The sequence below is a fragment of the Bombina bombina genome, chromosome 6 (genome assembly GCF_027579735.1).
Source record: "Bombina bombina isolate aBomBom1 chromosome 6, aBomBom1.pri, whole genome shotgun sequence".
NCBI classification, from domain to species: Eukaryota; Metazoa; Chordata; class Amphibia; order Anura; family Bombinatoridae; genus Bombina; species Bombina bombina.
The window spans coordinates 128503363-128524301 of record NC_069504.1 but is presented as its reverse complement, the minus strand read 5'-3'; the positions used below and the strand labels follow the sequence as shown (position 1 = coordinate 128524301).

The following is a 20939-nucleotide window of genomic DNA, read 5'->3' as shown; positions in this document are numbered from 1 at the left end:
TCACAGTTGAAATAACAATGAACCGGATTAGTTATAGAAACCAAATTTTCACAGTAAATGCATTAAGTTAGCAAAGGATTGCACCCACTAGCAATGAATGATTAACCCCTTAATATCAAAAAAACGGATAACAATTGCAAATATAAGCGTTTTTATCACAGTCAAAGCACAGTCTCACAGGTCTGCTGTGAGTGATTACCTCCCTCAAAACTAGTTTTGGAGACCCCTGAGCTCTGTAGAGACGTCCTGGATCATGCAGGGAGAAAAAGGCAGACTGTGACTGAATTTCTACTGCGCAATAAAAGCGCCAAAATAGGCCCCTCCCACTCATAATACAACAGTGAGGGAAGCTCAGCAAACTGTTTTAATTCAAAACAAACGACAGCCATGTGGAAAATAACGCCCAAAACAATTTTTCACCAAGTACCTCAGATAAATAAACGATTAACATGCCAGTAAACGTTTAAAATCTAATTTATGAAATGTCATTAAAAAGCCTGCTGCTAGTCGCTCCCACTGCAGGTTAGGCTAAAAGTTATATGCATACAGTATTTTCCCAGTCAAGTGCCATTCCCCAGAAATACTTAAGTGTAAACATACATACATATCAGCCTGATACCAGTTGCTACTACTGCATTTAAGGCTGTACTTACATTATATCGGTATTAGCAGTATTTTCTCAGTCAATTCCATTCCTTAGAAAATAATATACTGCAACATACCTCTTTGCAGGTGAACCTGCCCGCTGTCCCCTGTTCTGAAGTTACCTCACTCCTCAGAATGGCCGAGAACAGCAAATGGATCTTAGTTACGTCCGCTAAGATCATACACAAAACTCAGGTAGATTCTTCTTCAAATGCTGCCTGAGAAAAAACAACACACTCCGGTGCCGTTTAAAATAACAAACTTTTGATTGAAGAAATAAAAACTAAGTTTAATAATCACAGTCCTCTCACACATCCTATCTATTAGTTGGGTGCAAGAGAATGACTGGGTATGACGTAGAGGGGAGGAGCTATATAGCAGCTCTGCTTGGGTGATCCTCTTGCAATTCCTGTTGGGGAGGAGTTAATATCCCATAAGTAATGGATGACCCGTGGACTGACTACACTTAACAGGAGAAATAACAAATACTAAAATACCAAAAATAACAAACACTAAATTACAAAAAATAAACTAAATTATCCAAAATAAAAACAATTACACCTGTAATAGCCCTATAAAAATAAAAAAGCCCCCCCAAATAACAAAAACCCTAGCCTTCAATAAACTACCAATAGCCCTTAAAAGTGCCTTTTGTAGGGCATTGCCCTAAAAAAATCAGCTCTTTTACCTGTAAAAAAATACAAAGACCCCCCCAACAGTAAAACTCACCACCCAACCAACCCCCCAAAATAAAAAACTTAACTCTACCAAAAACCTAAGCTACCCATTGCCCTGAAAAGGGCATTTGTATGGGCATTGCTCTGAAAAGGGCATTTAGCTCTTTTAAAAAAGCCCAAACCCTAATCTAAAAAAAAAAAAAAAAAAACACCAAAAAAAAGACTTCTTGCCGCCTGGATGTCCGGACTTCAGAAACTGTAAGTGGATCGTCGGGAGTTAATGTTAGGTTGGTTTTTTTGTTTGCTTTTTTAACTTTTTTTGGGTGGGTTTTTTTTTTAGATTAGGGTTTGGGCTTTTTTAAAAGAGTTATGTAAAAGAGCTAAATGCCCTTTTAAGGGCAATGCCCATACAAATGCCCTAAAAAGGGCAATGGGTAGCTTAGGTTGTTGTTAGAGTTAGGTTTTGTATTTTGGGGGGTTGGTTGGGTGGTGGGTTTTACTGTTGGGGGTCTTTGTATTTTTTCACAGGTAAAAGAGCCGATTTCTTTAGGGAAATGCCCTACAAAAGGCCCTTTTAAGGGCTATTGGTAGTTTAAAGGGACAATGAACTTAAAAATTTTGTTTAGTAATTCAGAAAGTGCATGCAATTTTAAACAACTTTCTAATTTACTTGCTATCTTTATTTGAAAAAGAAGGAATCTATGCTTTTTTTGGGTTCAGTACTCTGGACAGCAATTTTTTATTGGTGGATGAGTTTATCCACCAATCAGCAAGGACAACCCAGGTTGTTCACAAAAAAGGGGCCGGCATCTAAACTTACATTCTTGCATTTTAAATAAAGATACCAAGAGAATGAAGAAAATTTGATAATAGGAGTAAATTAGAAAATTGCTTAAAATTCCATGCTCAATCTGAATCATGAAAGAAAAATTTTGGGTACAGTGTCCCTTTAATGTAGGCTAGGGTTTTTTTTATTGGGGGGGGGGGGATTTTTTATTGGGGGGGGGTTATTTTTATATTGGGCTATTACAGGTGTAATTGTTTTTATTTTGGATAATTTCGTTTGTTATTTTTCGTAATTTAGTGTTTGTTATTTTTTGTAATTTTAGAATTACACTTTTTTAGTAGTGTTAGGTTTGTGTAATTTAGTTTATTTCATTTTGTAGTTATTTTATTTTTAGTATAAGTTATGTTAGGTTAATTGTTAGTTTAAAGTTAGTTTTTTTTATTTAACAGGTTTTTATTTATTTTAAAATAGGGATATTGTAATTTTAATTTAAAGTTAGGGGGTTGTTAGGTTTAGGGGTTAATAGTAGAATTTAGTTTTTGCGATGTGAGGGGCTGGCGGTTTAGGGGTTAATAGGTTTATTTAGTGACGGTGATGTCGGGGAGTGGCAGAATAGGGGTTCATTTCTTTATTATAGTGTTGGCGATGTTGGGGTGCAGGGGAATAGGGGTTAACATCTTTATTATAGGTGTCTGAGATATTGGGGTGCGGGAGAATAGGGGTTAACTTTATTTCGGTGTCAGCGATGTCAGGGGCAACAGATTAGGGGTGTTTAGACTTGGGGTTTATGTCAGGGTGTTAGGTTTAAATGTAACGTTTTTCCCCATAGGCATCAATGGGGATACGTTACGGTAATCACCATTCCGCGCTTCAAAAAACACACACCACCTTCTCCCCATTGATGTCAATGGGGAAATCGTGCACGAGCACGTATTCTCAGCCCTAGGATTTTGTGCAGTATGGAGCTTATCGCCACCATATCGCACGCACAAGGCGGCTTTTTAGAAACTTGTAATGGCAGCACTATGGAGGGTGAAATAACGCAACTTTTGTTGCATTTGTTTCACACCCTCTATAGCGCAAAACTTGTAATCTAGGTGAATGAAAACAATATTAACTAAATTTAGCTTAATATTGGCATAAAGGGACACTGTACACTAGTTTTTTCTTTTCATAAATGTTTTGTAGATGATCCATTTATATAGCCCATCTGGGGGTGTTTTTGTAACAATGTATAGTTTTGCTTATTTTTTTTAACAACATTGAAGATTTGCACACTCCTAACCAAGCCCAAAAGTATCAGATGTAGCCTGAGGTCTACAGACTCCTGCTTGCGTAATGTTTTTTTTCATGTGCAGGGGAGGGGGATCTGCTTTTCCTGCTTTCTCAGCCCCTTTGAGTGGGTAATCTCATTAACAGTGCTAAACTGGAAGCATCTAAGTAAGTTTTTAAAAAGTTGTATATCAATATCTTTGCATCTTCTTCTTAATAGTAGTGTCTATTACACGCAGTTATATTACATTTTGTGTATAATGTCCCTTTAAATTTTAGCCAGGTGGTAAGTAAAATCAGTCGGGTAGTGTGCCCATTAAATAGATCCTGTGTAGTACAATGTGCTACATATCGCTTCTGCATTGGTGAGAAGATATTGAAAAAACAATGCAAGTTTTGCTAACAAATAACAATGGTTGTCTATTCTAGATTTAATTCAAATGAGGGAAGCGGTGGTCATTGAAAAAATAATTGCATACATATGTTTATGTGTTTATGTGTGTGTATGTGTATATATGTGTGGTTGTGTGTGTGTATGTGTATATATGTGTGGTTGTGTGTGTGTATATGTATATATATATATGTGTGTGTGTGTGTTTTATATATATACATATACATATGTATGTATATATGTGTATGTATGCATGTATGTGCATATGTATGCATGTATGTGCGTATGTATGTGTATTTATATATATATTTATAATGAAAAAAAACAGCTAGTAGGGGTTAATATTTAGACTAGTGAACTAGGGCCCACCTCTTAATATTTAGATGAGACCGCAGGTGCAAGGAGGCTTAAAAAATAACTATATATATATATATATATATATATATGCTTACATATGAATTGATGAATGGGCCTTTGGTGCCAAATTCTGAATATGCTTGTATTATTTGCAATACACTGTTGCATATACAGCGTCACATCAGTACAGCTTGCATAATAAGCACATATTTGAAATTGCATTGTGGGAATGCAAAGGCTCTGAGACACCTTTCCGGTTAAAGACAAAAAGGTACAGATTGCAATTAAAGGTTATTTTGCCACTTTTCACTTCAAAGAAAGGGCCAAAGCTATAAAGGTGTGCTCTGTATTAATCACAAACAAGCCAAGCTTCCCTTCCTGTCAGTGGAATAGTAACAATTTAAAAGTGTTTTAATATGATGTGCACTACAACCTTAAATTCAAGAATAAGACATTATTGATAAGACAAATCTCATTACTATGATGTTAAAACACAACATAATTAAAAATGAAATGTCAACCTTTTTGTTTGAATAATTTAAGTCACTTCCTGTAAATTATCATCTATGGTCATACTTCTGTAGCCTAGATTGGAAATCGATTTGCTTATTTCATTTGCAAAGGTAACATTATTTTGAAAATGTGCATTTTGTGATTTGTATTCTTTCATTTTGTGTCTTATACCGTTACTGCAGCACTGAAGGGGAATGAGCTGGCTAGGCTGATACCGACAAATTACATTAGCAAAAAGAAAACACTTCTCTTTGAAATACAGACACCATTGTCCCTTATACAAAGCCAAAATAACATTCCAGTAAATATACTGAGTCTGAACAATCATACATACCTTATTTTGACTACTTCACTAATTTTTTGTTCCAATTCTATTCTTTTCTGTCGCTCCTTTTCCAATTCTTGCTTTAAGTTTTCAATATGTGTCTCTTCCCGTAGCTTCCTGAGCTCCTCCTCTGATAATATAAAAAGAAACATACATAATTTATGCTTACCTGATAAATTCATTTCTTTCATGGTAGTGAGAGTCCATGATCCATTACTCTTGGGAATTACTCTTCTCTACCACTAGGAGACAAAGATTACCAAACCCCAAGAGTTCTATAAAACCCCTCCCCCACCTCACACATACCTCAGTCTAATATATAGCAAAGCAAAGTGAGGTAAGAAACAGGAATAAGAGCCATAAAAGGAGCAGGGGGAAAAACATAATTTATGTAAGAACTTACCTGATAAATTCATTTCTTTCATATTAACAAGAGTCCATGAGCTAGTGACGTATGGGATATACATTCCTACCAGGAGGGGCAAAGTTTCCCAAACCTTAAAATGCCTATAAATACACCCCTCACCACACCCACAAATCAGTTTAACGAATAGCCAAGAAGTGGGGTGATAAGAAAAAAAGTGCGAAGCATATAAAATAAGGAATTGGAATAATTGTGCTTTATACAAAAAAATCATAACCACCACAAAAAAGGGTGGGCCTCATGGACTCTTGTTAATATGAAAGAAATGAATTTATCAGGTAAGTTCTTACATAAATTATGTTTTCTTTCATGTAATTAACAAGAGTCCATGAGCTAGTGACGTATGGGATAATGACTACCCAAGATGTGGATCTTTCCACACAAGAGTCACTAGAGAGGGAGGGATAAAATAAAGACAGCCAATTCCTGCTGAAAATAATCCACACCCAAAATAAAGTTTAACAAAAAACATAAGCAGAAGATTCAAACTGAAACCGCTGCCTGAAGAACTTTTCTACCAAAAACTGCTTCAGAAGAAGAAAATACATCAAAATGGTAGAATTTAGTAAAAGTATGCAAAGAGGACCAAGTTGCTGCTTTGCAGATCTGGTCAACCGAAGCTTCATTCCTAAACGCCCAGGAAGTAGATACTGACCTAGTAGAATGAGCTGTAATTCTCTGAGGCGGAATTTTACCCGACTCAACATAGGCAAAATGAATTAAAGATTTCAACCAAGATGCCAAAGAAATGGCAGAAGCTTTCTGGCCTTTCCTAGAACCGGAAAAGATAACAAATAGACTAGAAGTCTTACGGAAAGATTTCGTAGCTTCAACATAATATTTCAAAGCTCTAACAACATCCAAAGAATGCAATGATCTCTCCTTAGAATTCTTAGGATTAGGACATAATGAAGGAACCACAATTTCTCTACTAATGTTGTTGGAATTCACAACTTTAGGTAAAAATTCAAAAGAAGTTCGCAACACCGCCTTATCCTGATGAAAAATCAGAAAAGGAGACTCACAAGAAAGAGCAGATAATTCAGAAACTCTTCTAGCAGAAGAGATGGCCAAAAGGAACAAAACTTTCCAAGAAAGTAATTTAATGTCCAATGAATGCATAGGTTCAAACGGAGGAGCTTGAAGAGCTCCCAGAACCAAATTCAAACTCCAAGGAGGAGAAATTGACTTAATGACAGGTTTTATACGAACCAAAGCTTGTACAAAACAATGAATATCAGGAAGAATAGCAATCTTTCTGTGAAAAAGAACAGAAAGAGCGGAGATTTGTCCTTTCAAAGAACTTGCGGACAAACCCTTATCTAAACCATCCTGAAGAAACTGTAAAATTCTCGGTATTCTAAAAGAATGCCAAGAAAAATGACGAGAAAGACACCAAGAAATATAAGTCTTCCAGACTCTATAATATATCTCTCGAGATACAGATTTACGAGCCTGTAACATAGTATTAATCACGGAGTCAGAGAAACCTCTATGACCAAGAATCAAGCGTTCAATCTCCATACCTTTAAATTTAAGGATTTCAGATCCGGATGGAAAAAAGGACCTTGTGACAGAAGATCTGGTCTTAACGGAAGAGTCCATGGTTGGCAAGATGCCATCCGGACAAGATCCGCATACCAAAACCTGTGAGGCCATGCTGGAGCTATTAGCAGAACAAACGAGCATTCCCTCAGAATCTTGGAGATTACTCTTGGAAGAAGAACTAGAGGCGGAAAGATATAGGCAGGATGATACTTCCAAGGAAGTGATAATGCATCCACTGCCTCCGCCTGAGGATCCCGGGATCTGGACAGATACCTGGGAAGTTTCTTGTTTAGATGAGAGGCCATCAGATCTATCTCTGGGAGCCCCCACATTTGAACAATCTGAAGAAATACCTCTGGGTGAAGAGACCATTCGCCCGGATGCAACGTTTGGCGACTGAGATAATCCGCTTCCCAATTGTCTACACCTGGGATATGAACCGCAGAGATTAGACAGGAGCTGGATTCCGCCCAAACCAAAATTCGAGATACTTCTTTCATAGCCAGAGGACTGTGAGTCCCTCCTTGATGATTGATGTATGCCACAGTTGTGACATTGTCTGTCTGAAAACAAATGAACGATTCTCTCTTCAGAAGAGGCCAAAACTGAAGAGCTCTGAAAACTGCACGGAGTTCCAAGATATTGATCGGTAATCTCACCTCCTGAGATTCCCAAACTCCTTGTGCCGTCAGAGATCCCCACACAGCTCCCCAACCTGTGAGACTTGCATCTGTTGAAATTACAGTCCAGGTTGGAAGAACAAAAGAAGCCCCCTGAATTAAACGAAGGTGATCTGTCCACCACGTTAGAGAGTGCCGAACAATCGGTTTTAAAGATATTAATTGATATATCTTCGTGTAATCCCTGCACCATTGGTTCAGCATACAGAGCTGAAGAGGTCGCATGTGAAAACGAGCAAAGGGGATCGCGTCCGATGCAGCAGTCATAAGACCTAGAATTTCCATGCATAAGGCTACCGAAGGGAATGATTGAGACTGAAGGTTTCGACAGACTGTAATCAATTTTAGACGTCTCTTGTCTGTTAAAGACAAAGTCATGGACACTGAATCTATCTGGAAACCCAGAAAGGTTACCCTTGTTTGAGGAATCAAAGAACTTTTTGGTAAATTGATCCTCCAACCATGATCTTGAAGAAACAACACAAGTCGATTCGTATGAGACTCTGCTAAATGTAAAGACGGAGCAAGTACCAAGATATCGTCCAAATAAGGAAATACCACAATACCCTGTTCTCTGATTACAGACAGAAGGGCACCGAGAATCTTTGTGAAAATTCTTGGAGCTGTAGCAAGGCCAAACGGTAGAGCCACAAATTGGTAATGCTTGTCTAGAAAAGAGAATCTCAGGAACTGATAATGATCTGGATGAATCGGAATATGCAGATATGCATCCTGTAAATCTATTGTGGACATATAATTCCTTTGCTGAACAAAAGGCAATATAGTCCTTACAGTTACCATCTTGAACGTTGGTATCCTTACATAACGATTCAATAATTTTAGATCCAGAACTGGTCTGAAGGAATTCTCCTTCTTTGGTACAATGAAGAGATTTGAATAAAACCCCATCCCCTGTTCCGGAACTGGAACTGGCATAATTACTCCAGCCAACTCTAGATCTGAAACACAATTCAGAAATGCTTGAGCTTTCACTGGATTTACTGGGACATGGGAAAGAAAAAATCTCTTTGCAGGAGGTCTCATCTTGAAACCAATTCTGTACCCTTCTGAAACAATGTTCTGAATCCAAAGATTGTGAACAGAATTGATCCAAATTTCTTTGAAAAAACGTAACCTGCCCCCTACCAGCTGAACTGGAATGAGGGCCGTACCTTCATGTGAACTTAGAAGCAGGCTTTGCCTTTCTAGCAGGCTTGGATTTATTCCAGACTGGAGATGGTTTCCAAACTGAAACTGCTCCTGAGGACGAAGGATCAGGCTTTTGTTCTTTGTTGAAACGAAAGGAACGAAAACGATTGTTAGCCCTGTTTTTACCTTTAGACTTTTTATCCTGTGGTAAAAAAGTTCCTTTCCCACCAGTAACAGTTGAAATAATAGAATCCAACTGAGAACCAAATAATTTGTTTCCCTGGAAAGAAATGGAAAGTAGAGTTGATTTAGAAGCCATATCAGCATTCCAGGTCTTAAGCCATAAAGCTCTTCTGGCTAAGATAGCCAGAGACATAAATCTAACATCAACTCTAATAATATCAAAAATGGCATCACAGATGAAATTATTAGCATGCTGGAGAAGAATAATAATATCATGAGAATCACGATTTGTTACTTGTTGCGCTAGAGTTTCCAACCAAAAAGTTGAAGCTGCAGCAACATCAGCCAATGATATAGCAGGTCTAAGAAGATTACCTGAACATAGATAAGCTTTTCTTAGAAAAGATTCAATTTTTCTATCTAAAGGATCCTTAAACGAGGTACCATCTGACGTAGGAATGGTAGTACGTTTAGCAAGGGTAGAAATAGCCCCATCAACTTTAGGGATTTTGTCCCAAAATTCTAACCTGTCAGGCGGAACAGGATATAATTGCTTAAAACGTTTAGAAGGAGTAAATGAATTACCCAATTTATCCCATTCCTTAGCAATTACTGCAGAAATAGCATTAGGAACAGGAAAGACTTCTGGAATAACCGCAGGAGCTTTAAAAACCTTATCCAAACGTATAGAATTAGTATCAAGAGGACTAGAATCCTCTATTTCTAAAGCAATTAGTACTTCTTTAAGTAAAGAGCGAATAAATTCCATCTTAAATAAATATGAAGATTTATCAGCATCAATCTCTGAAATAGAATCCTCTGAACCAGAAGAGTCCAAAGAATCAGAATGATGGTGTTCATTTAAAAATTCATCTGTAGAGAGAGAAGATTTAAAAGACTTTTTACGTTTACTAGAAGGAGAAATAACAGACAAAGCCTTCTTTATGGATTCAGAAACAAAATCTCTTATGTTATCAGGAACATTCTGCACCTTAGATGTTGAGGGAACTGCAACAGGCAATGGTACATCACTAAAGGAAATATTATCTGCTTTAACAAGTTTGTCATGACAATTATTACAAACAACAGCTGGAGGAATAGCTACCAAAAGTTTACAGCAGATACACTTAGCTTTGGTAGATCCAGCAGGCAGTGGTTTTCCTGTAGTATCTTCTGGCTCAGATGCAACGTGAGACATCTTGCAATATGTAAGAGAAAAAACAACATATAAAGCAAAATAGATCAAATTCCTTATAAGACAGTTTCAGGAATGGGAAAAAAATGCCAAACATCAAGCTTCTAGCAACCAGAAGCAAATGAAAAATGAGACTGAAATAATGTGGAGACAAAAGCGACGCCCATATTTTTTGGCGCCAAATAAGACGCCCACATTATTTGGCGCCCAAATGCTTTTGGCGCCAAAAATGACGCCACATCCGGAACGCCGACATTTTTGGCGCAAAATAACGTCAAAAAATGACGCATCTTCCGGCGACACGTATGACGCCGGAAACGGAAAAGAATTTTTGCGCCAAAAAAGTCCGCGCCAAGAATGACGCAATAAAATGAAGCATTTTCAGCCCCCGCGAGCCTAACAGCCCACAGGGAAAAAAGTCAAATTTTTGAGGTAAGAAAAATATGATAATTTAAAGCATAATCCCAAATATGAAACTGACTGTCTGGAAATAAGGAAAGTTGAACATTCTGAGTCAAGGCAAATAAATGTTTGAATACATATATTTAGAACTTTATAAATAAAGTGCCCAACCATAGCTTAGAGTGTCACAGAAAATAAGACTTACTTACCCCAGGACACTCATCTACATGTTAGTAGAAAGCCAAACCAGTACTGAAACGAGAATCAGTAGAGGAAATGGTAAATATAAGAGTATATCGTCGATCTGAAAAGGGAGGTAAGAGATGAATCTCTACGACCGATAACAGAGAACCTTATGAAATAGACCCCGTAGAAGGAGATCACTGCATTCAATAGGCAATACTCTCCTCACATCCCTCTGACATTCACTGCACGCTGAGAGGAAAACCGGGCTCCAACTTGCTGCGGAGCGCATATCAACGTAGAATCTAGCACAAACTTACTTCACCACCTCCCTTGGAGGCAAAGTTTGTAAAACTGATTTGTGGGTGTGGTGAGGGGTGTATTTATAGGCATTTTAAGGTTTGGGAAACTTTGCCCCTCCTGGTAGGAATGTATATCCCATACGTCACTAGCTCATGGACTCTTGTTAATTACATGAAAGAAAGATGTGCTAAAGAAAAAAAACTAATACCAAAAAAACACAAGGAGACCCCAAAAGATCCACAATCTGATTAAACACATCCTGGTGAAGAGACCACTCCCCTGGATGTAGAGATCGACAACTGAGAAAGTCTGCCTCCCAGTTGTCTACACCTGGAATATGAATTGCAAAGACAAGACAAGAATTGGTTTCTGCCCAAGAGAGAATTTAAACACATCCATCATTGCCAGCGGTGAGTTCCCCCATGATGGTTGACATAAACTACTGCTGTGACATTCTGTAGTCTGTCTGGAAACAGAGATGAGACTCTTTTCAACAGAGGCCAAGCTTGAAAAGCCCTGATAATTGCACAGAGTTCTAGAACATTGATTGTTCCTGAGGATCTCACACTCCCTGTGCTGTTAGAGACCACCAAACAGTTCCCCAGCCTGAGAGACTTGCATATGTAGAGATCACAGTCCAGGTAGAATGAGCAAAATAAGACCCCTGAATAATAAACAGATGATACAGCCACCAAGTTAGAGACTGACTTGTACTGGGATCCAAATGGAATTGCATCTGAAGCTGCAATCATAACACCTAGGACTTCCATAAGCACACCTAATGGTGGTGGAAAGGTGTTTAGGAGATTTGGGTAGATTTAGGGACAAAATCAGACTGCTCCATTATAGCATATGGCAAAGCAATACAAAAAACAAACAAACCCCCTTAAAAAGTTATAGAGGAATTGAAACCACTTACCCCCTCCTAAGTTGCGGTTAAAATAAACTTACAGTTACAATGTGCACTAAGCTAAACTGCAAAACAAAGCATAAGACATTAACATAACATCCATGGACAGATAACGTATGTGACAGACCGTCTGGTACCCCGAATGAGTACTTCCGTCAGAACACTTCCCTTGTCCTGGACATCCCTTTATCCAGAGCAAACGCTGCTGAGACCGGGGTCAAGCCAGCGGTTGTATCTCCCCCAGCTGGGCTGGTCTCAGTGGGCTCCCAGGCAGGTAGCGTACCCTCTGCCCTGCTGCTCTCTCCTGGCAGGTATTGTCCCCTCTGCCTGGCTGCTTCTAGGCAGGAATAGATACCTCTGCCTCCGGATAGTGGGTCAGAGCTATTGTTGCAGAGACCGGGTCAAGTCAGCGGCTGTACCTCCCCCCGCTGGGCTGGTCTCAGTGGGCTCCCAGGCAGATAGCAGCCCCTCTGTCTGTCTGATTCTTGGCAGCAACAGATCCCTCTGCCTCACTGCTCCTTTCAGGCAGGTAACATCCCCTCTGCCACACTCCTTTCTTCAGGTAGGTATTGATTCCTTTCCCTGCACTGTCTTTATAAAGACAATTGGGGCTCACAAGGTCTACTCTTTGCTTACAGGCCCACAGACTCTATAGCAGGTCTCTCTTGCAGGGAAAGGTGCAGCCAGAATGCAGGGCCAGAACCTCTGCTACTGGTATGTCTGAAATAATAAGATAGAACCAACTGTTCCAGAAGGAACTACTGCCAATGCTTTATTTCACCAAGGACTAGCTTCTATAAACACACCAGTACGCTTATGGTGACACACACTCCATAAAACATAAACATAGGAAAACACTTGGAAAACAATATAATAAGGGACTATAACTTTGCCAACAGGATGAATGATAGTTCAACCAATAGATGGCACTGTGTCACACATGCTCCCACAATGGGCACTCACACCCTGTACCCATCCTGTATCTATGGATACAGGGTGACATGGACATAAGACAGAGTTATGAAAGTACATAGGGAGTCCAGAATATAAAATTCCACATTTCCCTGCAGCCTCTGGGTATCCTTAAGCCCATGTACCCCCCCCCGCCCAAAGAGTGTTCCACAACAGGTTGCCAGATCATGGTGACTCATGTCACATATCTCCCCCTTCAGAAGGGGACTAACACAGGAGGAGACCTCAGACGGGTTGACTTCGAAGTTAGTCCGTAGATCCATTCCCCCCAATGCCCGTATCCACACAGTACCCCAAACAAATTGTGCCAAACAGAGCATCACTTACCCGGTCGACCTCTGTCTCTCTTATAGAACATACCCACCATTGGGGAGAAATGCAGACTTTACCTTCTCCCTGGAGTCCTTTCTGTTGCTGGAGAGAAGACAGGGTGGCTGGACCCACTCCAACATGTTGTTGCGGATCTGGGCCAACTGCCCAGCATCCCTGGAGAATACAGGTGGAGACTGTAGTCCCATCTACTTGTACTAGATAGAAATCCCCCATTGCTTGCGGAAAGAGGCAGACATCTCTTAGTCCCAATGCTAGCTCCTTGGCTGGGATAGCTGAGTGCTCCTCCAGTCCCTCTGCCAACGTGAGGCTGTCATTCCTGTTTTCTGGGATGCCTGTTAGGATCGAGCAGAGGCCAACAAAACACTGCCCTGTTGCCGGCTCTTCTGCTGGGTAATCCGCACCGGTTACCTCAGAAAATTAGATCCACAATCTCTGGGTCCTGCTGGGGGGATAACAGGGTGACTAGGGTCCCCATGCCAGGTGGTTGGGGATCTGGGCCGACTTCCCTGTATCCCTGCAATCCACGTGTGGAGACCACTGTCTCATCCACACCTCCTGGACCAACATCAGTGGATATTAAGATCCGCTGCCTCTAAAGTAAGTAAAGGAACACTTTCCAGCAGTTCTAGGTAATCCACCTCAAAGTACCATTCCTAATAGATAAGCCATGTCAGGTCAGGCTCTAAGGCAAGTGCTTCCGATGGCTGTAACAGCTCCTGCCTCTTGCTTTGAATGTCCCAGAATCGATATTCCTAGAGACTGCCAAAGTCAACTTTCTCCTCAAATGCTTCCCATAATAACCCAGGGCCGCCAAAGTCATCAAATTTCGGGGAAAAGTGTGTTTCTGCCCTCGACTGCCACCGGTCTGCAAACCCTCTTTTTGCACCAGACACTTCAGTTTGGCTAACCCCTCACCTGTGGGTTTTCCTCTCAGTAAGCAGAGCCGCAAGTTTACCTGGTCCCCGAAGCGCTGTTCTGGGAAGGGCAGGACTTTGCCTCTGCAGCCATACCAATTCTCCAGTGCATCTTCCCACATTTCTAGCCAAATTAGGGCTCTTCATTACAGGCACATCTCCTCTGGAACTGGCCCTCCTAGCACAGCAAAGGCGACTTTGACTTGCCGCTCGAAGCCCCATATTGGAACTTCCCATTTAGAGGTATCTGATCCCAGCCGTACTAATATTCCAATACCTGTTGATCTGCTACACCACCTCGGCGTTCGTTACCTGGACTGCTGCTTCGGGTGGGTTGGCTCCGAAGATTGACAACCTTCTCCGCACTCTGCTGTGGAATTTTTCCTCCGCATCATCCATAATCGTCTGGATGCGATCCTTCACTGGCTGCTGTTGATGCATCTTTGTAGTGCTGCTTAGGGTCTGATAACTAGGCAGCACATCCCTCCAACCCAGCTTGTCCTGTGCAGGAACAGGTTCATCAAGGTTGGTCAACACTTGCTGCATTCACCATAGGAGCTCCGCTTCTATAGCTGCGGGTGATGGTGCGGATCCTCCCCTTTCAACAGGACAAGAAATCAATCCCAGTGCTTGCCACCAAATGTAGCAGTACTCTGCTAGGGGATCTCCCTTCCCCTATCCAAACCCAGGGATGGCAACCGGATGGTGGGTCCAGTGCTATCGTTGGTGAGACTGAGGTCATATCAGCGGCTGTATCTCCCCCCACTGGGCTGGTCTCAGTGGGCTCCCAGGGAGGTAGCAACCCCTCTGCTTGTCTGCTTCTGGGCAGGAACAGATCCCTCTGCCTCACTGTTCCTTTCAGGCAGTTAACGTCCCCTCTACCACACTCCTTTCTTCAGGTAGGTATTGATTATTCTCCCTGCACTGTCTTGATAAAGAAAATTGGGGCCCACAGACTCTATAGCATGTCTCTCTAGTAGGGAAAGGTGCAGCCAGAATGCAGGGCCAGAACCTCTGCTACTGGTATACCTGAAAGAATCAGACAGAAACAACTATTCCAGAAGGAACTACTGCCAATGCTTTATTTCACCCAGGACTAGCTTCTACAAACACAACAGTAAGCTTATCGTGACACACACTCTATAAATCATAAACATAGGAAAACACTTAGAAAACAATATAATAAGGGAATATAACTTTGCCAACAGGATGGATGATTCAGGTAGTTCTAAACAGTAAAAACAACAATCATCTGTTTGTATTTTCGCCTATGCAAATATATGCAAATTAGTAATTCCTCCCGTGTCCATTTTGGTCTTGAACTTGCAACCAATAGAGGGCACTGTGTTATGTTTTTGGGATAGTTCAACCAATAGATGGCACTGTGTCACACTTGCTCCCACAAATGGCACTCACACCCTGTACCCATACTGTACCTATGAATACAGGGTGACATGGACATGAGACAGAGTTATGAAAGTACATGGGGTATCCAGAATATAAAATTCCACATTTCCATGCAGTTTCTGGGTATCCTTAAGCCCATGTACACAAAGAGTGCTCCATAACAGGCTGCCAGATTATGGTGATTCAAGTCACAACGCTCATCAGCTAGAAATAACACGCGCAAAAAAATAACAGCTCAAAAGGAATTTAGCGCACCAAAACCCAACGCACATATAACCGAGGACATACGTGCGCTAACCCAAAAATATAAAAGTGCGCCAAAGAATCCGACGTACTGAAAACAGCAATGGGAATAATGTAAAGGAATATGTCCCAGGGCCATATATTTAAAAAAATATTCATAACATGGCTAAAGAGCCAAACCAGTACTGAAACATATCAGCAGAGGTTATGGAAGACCAAATATGGAAGGTTTATGAAAAATGTACCATGAGGTGAAAAAAAGAATCACAGACCATACTCCATTAAACATCCTTCTGACAAGCACTGTACTCTGAGGGGAAACCAGGTCTCAATATAGACTAAAAACCCCTCTCTCTGAAGAATCACATGCACATCTACATTCTTCAACCACTTCCAGCAAAGGCAAAGTAAAGATTGAGGTATGTGTGAAGTGAGAGGGGTTTTAAAGAGCTCTTGAGGTTTGGGAATCTTTGCCTCTACCTAATGGTAGGGAAGGTCATTCCCATGAGTAATGGATTGTGGACTCTCACAACCTGTATGACAGAAAATCAGTTTGTTTGTAAACTAAAAATCAACCTGAATAAACTAAACAATTTTCATTTATTTTATTTTTGCTGCTCGTCATGGTCATATATTCAGAAAGGTTAAAAAAAAAAAAAAAAAAAGAAAGAAAGAAAAAAGAAAAGAAAAAGGTATGCCTTTAGATTGTTAAAAATAAACAAATAAAAATGAGTTTGAAATGCTACAAACACTATTATGTCCCTAGCAGGCAAAATGTTTAAATGGAGTCATGTACTAATATTAATTGAAATTCTATTTCAGGTAATAATTACCAGTAAATCAATTTCTTTACATTTGAAATATAATCAAAATCAGCCAGGTGGGTAGATGTTCTGACATATAAACAGAAACCCCCCTCCCGAGCAGTAATAGGGGGTGTATCCCACAACTACATATACCCATCTACTCCCTGCTTGATTCAGTTCACGTTTAGGCAAGTAGTAAAAAGGGAGGTATTTAACCCTTAAAGGGACCCTTAACACCTGTCTTCTAATAATTACTGTATATGTAACATACAATATGCTGTGTGTGTCACGTGACTGCATCATGACCATGCGACTACTGTGCCCCTGTAACTTACATTACAATATGGCAGCTTACATAGGAGAATCAAGCACTGGATCAACGCTATCTGTATTTCAAAACAATCTCCTTCAAAAGTTTGGGGTAAGAGGAATAGATAAAAACATAAAATTAAGCTTACCAGATCATTTCCTTTCCTTCTGTATGAGGAGAGTCCACGGTTTCATTCCTTACTGGTGGGAAATACTGAACCCAAAGGCTTAAATACCTTCCCCACTCTCCTCATCCACCAGTCATTCCGCCGAGTGAACAAGGTACAGTAGGAGAAATATCAGGGTATAAATGGTGCCAGAAGAACAAAATTAAAAAATTTTAGGTCCGCCCAACGGAGAAAATGGGCAGAGGCCGTGGACTCTCCTCATACAGAAGGAAAGGAAATTATCTGGTAAGCATAGTTTGTTTTCCATCTTAATATGAGGAGAGTCCACGGCTTCATTCCTTACTTGTGGGAAACATATACCCAAGCTCTAGAGGACACTGAATGAAAACGGGAGGGCAAAAAAGAGAGGCAGACCCTATTCTGAGGGCACCACAGCCTACAAAACCGTTCTCCCAAAAGATGCTTCAGCCAAAGCAAAAACGTCAAACTTGTAAAATTTTGAAAAAGAATGTAAGGAGGACCAGGTAGCCGCCTTAAAAATCTGCTCCATAGAGGCCTTATTCTTGAAGGCCCAAGAGGAAGCCACTGCTCTAGTTGAATAAGCCTTAATCTTCTGAGGAGGCTTATGTCCCGCTGTTTCATATGCTAACCGAATAATGCTCCTCAAATAAAAAGATAAGGAAGTGGACGAAGTTTGTCTAAACTCCTTAGTAGCTTGAAGATAGAACTTCAAGGCCCGAACCACATCCAAATTATGAAGTAACCGCTGCTTCGAAGAAGGGTTAGGATTGATGTTGCGATCAGAAAAACCTTAGGAAGAAAACCTAACCCAGTACGAAGAACAGCCTTATCAGCATGGAATACTAGGTAAGGGGGCTCACATTGCAAGGCAGCTATTTCAGATACTCTGCGTGCCGAAGCAATAGCCAGCAAAAAGAGAACCTTCCAAGATAGTAATTTAATCTCAAGGCTGTGCATAGGCTCAAACGGAGCCCTATGAAAAAACCTTAAGAACAAGATTTAAACTCCAAGGAGGAGCGCCAGGTTGAAACACAGGTCTGATTCTCGTCAGAGCCTGAACAAAAGGCTGGACATCTGGAAGCTCAGCGAGCCTCTTGTGCAGTAAAACAGATAGGGCCGAAATCTGTCCCTTAAGGGAGCTAGCCAAAAGACCCTTCTCCAAACCATCCTGGAGAAAGGAAAGAATCCTGGAAACCCTGACCTTATGCCAGGGAAATCCACGCTCTTCACACCATAATAAGTAGGTCCTCCACACCTTATGATAGATGCAACGAGTAACCGGTTTAAGGATTGAATGAGAGTATCAATAACTCTTTAAGAAAAACCTATCTTGGCTAGGACTAAGCATTCAATCTCCATGCAGTCAGCCTCAGAGAATATAGATTTTGATGAACAAAAGGAACTTGTTCCAGCAGATCCCAGCAACAAGGTAACCTCCATGGAGGAGATTAGCACATCCTCACGAGATCCGCGAACCACATCCTCTGAGGCCACGATGGAGCAATTAGAATCACAGATGCTTGCTTCTGCTTGATGCGGACCACCAAACAAGGTAGGAGTAGTAACGGTGGGAAAATGTAGATCAGACTGAAAGCTCCTAAGCACAGCTAATGCATCTATTAGCTCCACTTGAGGATCCCTATACCGCGACCCATATCTGCGTAGCTTGGAAATGAGCAGGGATGTCATGAGATCTATCTTCGGTGTCCCCCATCTGCTGCAAATCTCCGCAAACACCTCAGGATGGAGAGACCATTCTCCCAGATGAAAGAATTGTCTGCCGAGGAAATCCGCTTCCCAGTTGTCCACACCCAGAATGTGAATCGCTGTCAGTGAGCAGTTGTGAGCCTCCGCCCATTCCAGAATCTGAGATACTGCCCTCATTGCAAGGGAGCTCCTCGTTCCCTCCTGATGGTTGAGGTAAGCCACCGAGGTTATATTGTCCGGTTGAAATCTAATAAACTGGGCCAAGCCTTCATGGCATTGAAGATTGCTCAAAAATGTTGATCGGAAAGAGGGATTCTTCTCGAGTCCCCAGGCCCTGTGCCTTCCTGGCACCCCAAACAGCTCCCCTTCCTGTGAGACTCGCAGTCACAATCTCCCAGGATGGTCTCAAGAAGAACGTCCTTTGGGACGGGTGATCTGGAAAGAGCCACCAGGAGAGCGAATCTCTCGACCAGCTGTCCAGAGAAATTTGTTGAGACACATCTGAATGATTGCCGTTCCACTGTCTCAGCATGCACAGCTGAAAAGTTTTGAGATGGAATCTGGCAAAGGGGATGATGCAGTACACCATGAGCCCAATTACCTCCATAGACCAAGCCACAGAGGGACTTAAGGAGGTCTGGAGGGCAAGACAATTGGAAGTTTGTAACGTCTCTGGTCTGTAAGAAATATCCTCATGGATATGGAATCTATTATTGTACCCAGGAACTCCACCCTGGTACTGGGAATAAGAGAACTCTTTTCTAAGTTCATCTACCATCCATGAGATCGAAGGAGAGAAAGAAGGACTTTTGAATGGTCCTCTGCCAGACAACAGGACAGTGCTTGAACCAAAATATCGTCTAAGTACGGCACCACTGCAATCCCTCTAGTTCTGGCCAATGCGAGCAGAGCCCCTAGAACCTTAGTAAAAACTCTTGGAGCAGTAGCTAGACCAAACGGAAGTGCATTAAACTGGAAGTGCTGGTCCAGGAACGCAAATCTTAGGAACTTGAAGTGTTCCTAGTGTAAAGGGACGTGAAGGTAGGCATCCTTCAGGTCTATTGTGGTCATAAATTGTCCTTCCTGGACTAAAGGAAGAATGGACCTTATTGTCTCCATCTTAAAAAGAGGGGACAGACAGGAATATGTTTAAACACTTTAGGTTCAGAATTTGACGAAAAGTACCCTCCTTCTTTGGGATCACAAACAGGTTTGAGTAGTATCTCAGACCTCTCTCTGCTGGAGGTACCGGTACAATGACCCCCAGGGCGGATAGATCCCTCACACACCCTAGAAAAGCTTTCTTTTTTCTGGCCTTGAAGACAGGTTTGATAAGAGGAATCTGCCCCTGGGAGGATGAGACTTGAAACCTATCCTGTCTCCCTGAGCAATGACCACTAGTACCCATGGGTCTTGCACGTCCCAAAACCAAGCTTCTGAAAAAAGTGACAGTCTGCCCCTACCAGATCCAAAGACGGATTGGAGGCCGCCACTTCATGCCGACTTTGACTTGGCGGGCTTCTTATTCTGCTTGGATTTATTCCAGGATTGAGGAGGTTTCCAAGTTCCCTTGGACTGCTCCGGCTTTGCAGAAGGCTGCCGACGTTGGGATTTGTCTGAACGAAAAAAACTAAAATTTGGACCTTGTCCCTTAGGTTTGTTCTTCTTATCCTGCGGTAAAAAGGCAAATTTGCCTCCAGTAACCGTGGAGATAATGGAGTCCAGGCCTGGACCAAAAAAACATAATTTATGTAAGAACTTACCTGATAAATTCATTTCTTTCATATTAGCAAGAGTCCATGAGCTAGTGACGTATGGGATATACATTCCTACCAGGAGGGGCAAAGTTTCCCAAACCTTAAAATGCCTATAAATACACCCCTCACCACACCCACAATTCAGTTTAACGAATAGCCAAGAAGTGGGGTGATAAGAAAAAAGTGCGAAAGCATATAAAATAAGGAATTGGAATAATTGTGCTTTATACAAAAAAATCATAACCACCACAAAAAAGGGCGGGCCTCATGGACTCTTGCTAATATGAAAGAAATGAATTTATCAGGTAAGTTCTTACATAAATTATGTTTTCTTTCATGTAATTAGCAAGAGTCCATGAGCTAGTGACGTATGGGATAATGACTACCCAAGATGTGGA

The 20939-nt window shown here is 41.2% G+C and overlaps 1 protein-coding gene across 1 annotated transcript in view; it reads right to left on the bottom strand.

Annotated features, from left to right (window-relative positions):
* GRAMD4 (GRAM domain containing 4) overlaps nucleotides 1–20939 on the bottom strand; it is an 837450-nt gene that overhangs the window by 480867 nt on the left and 335644 nt on the right. Inside the window, exon 4 of the mRNA XM_053716614.1 lies at nucleotides 4977–5097. Within this exon, the coding sequence (XP_053572589.1) occupies nucleotides 4977–5097 (121 nt within the window). The remainder of the gene's footprint in view (nucleotides 1–4976; nucleotides 5098–20939) is intronic.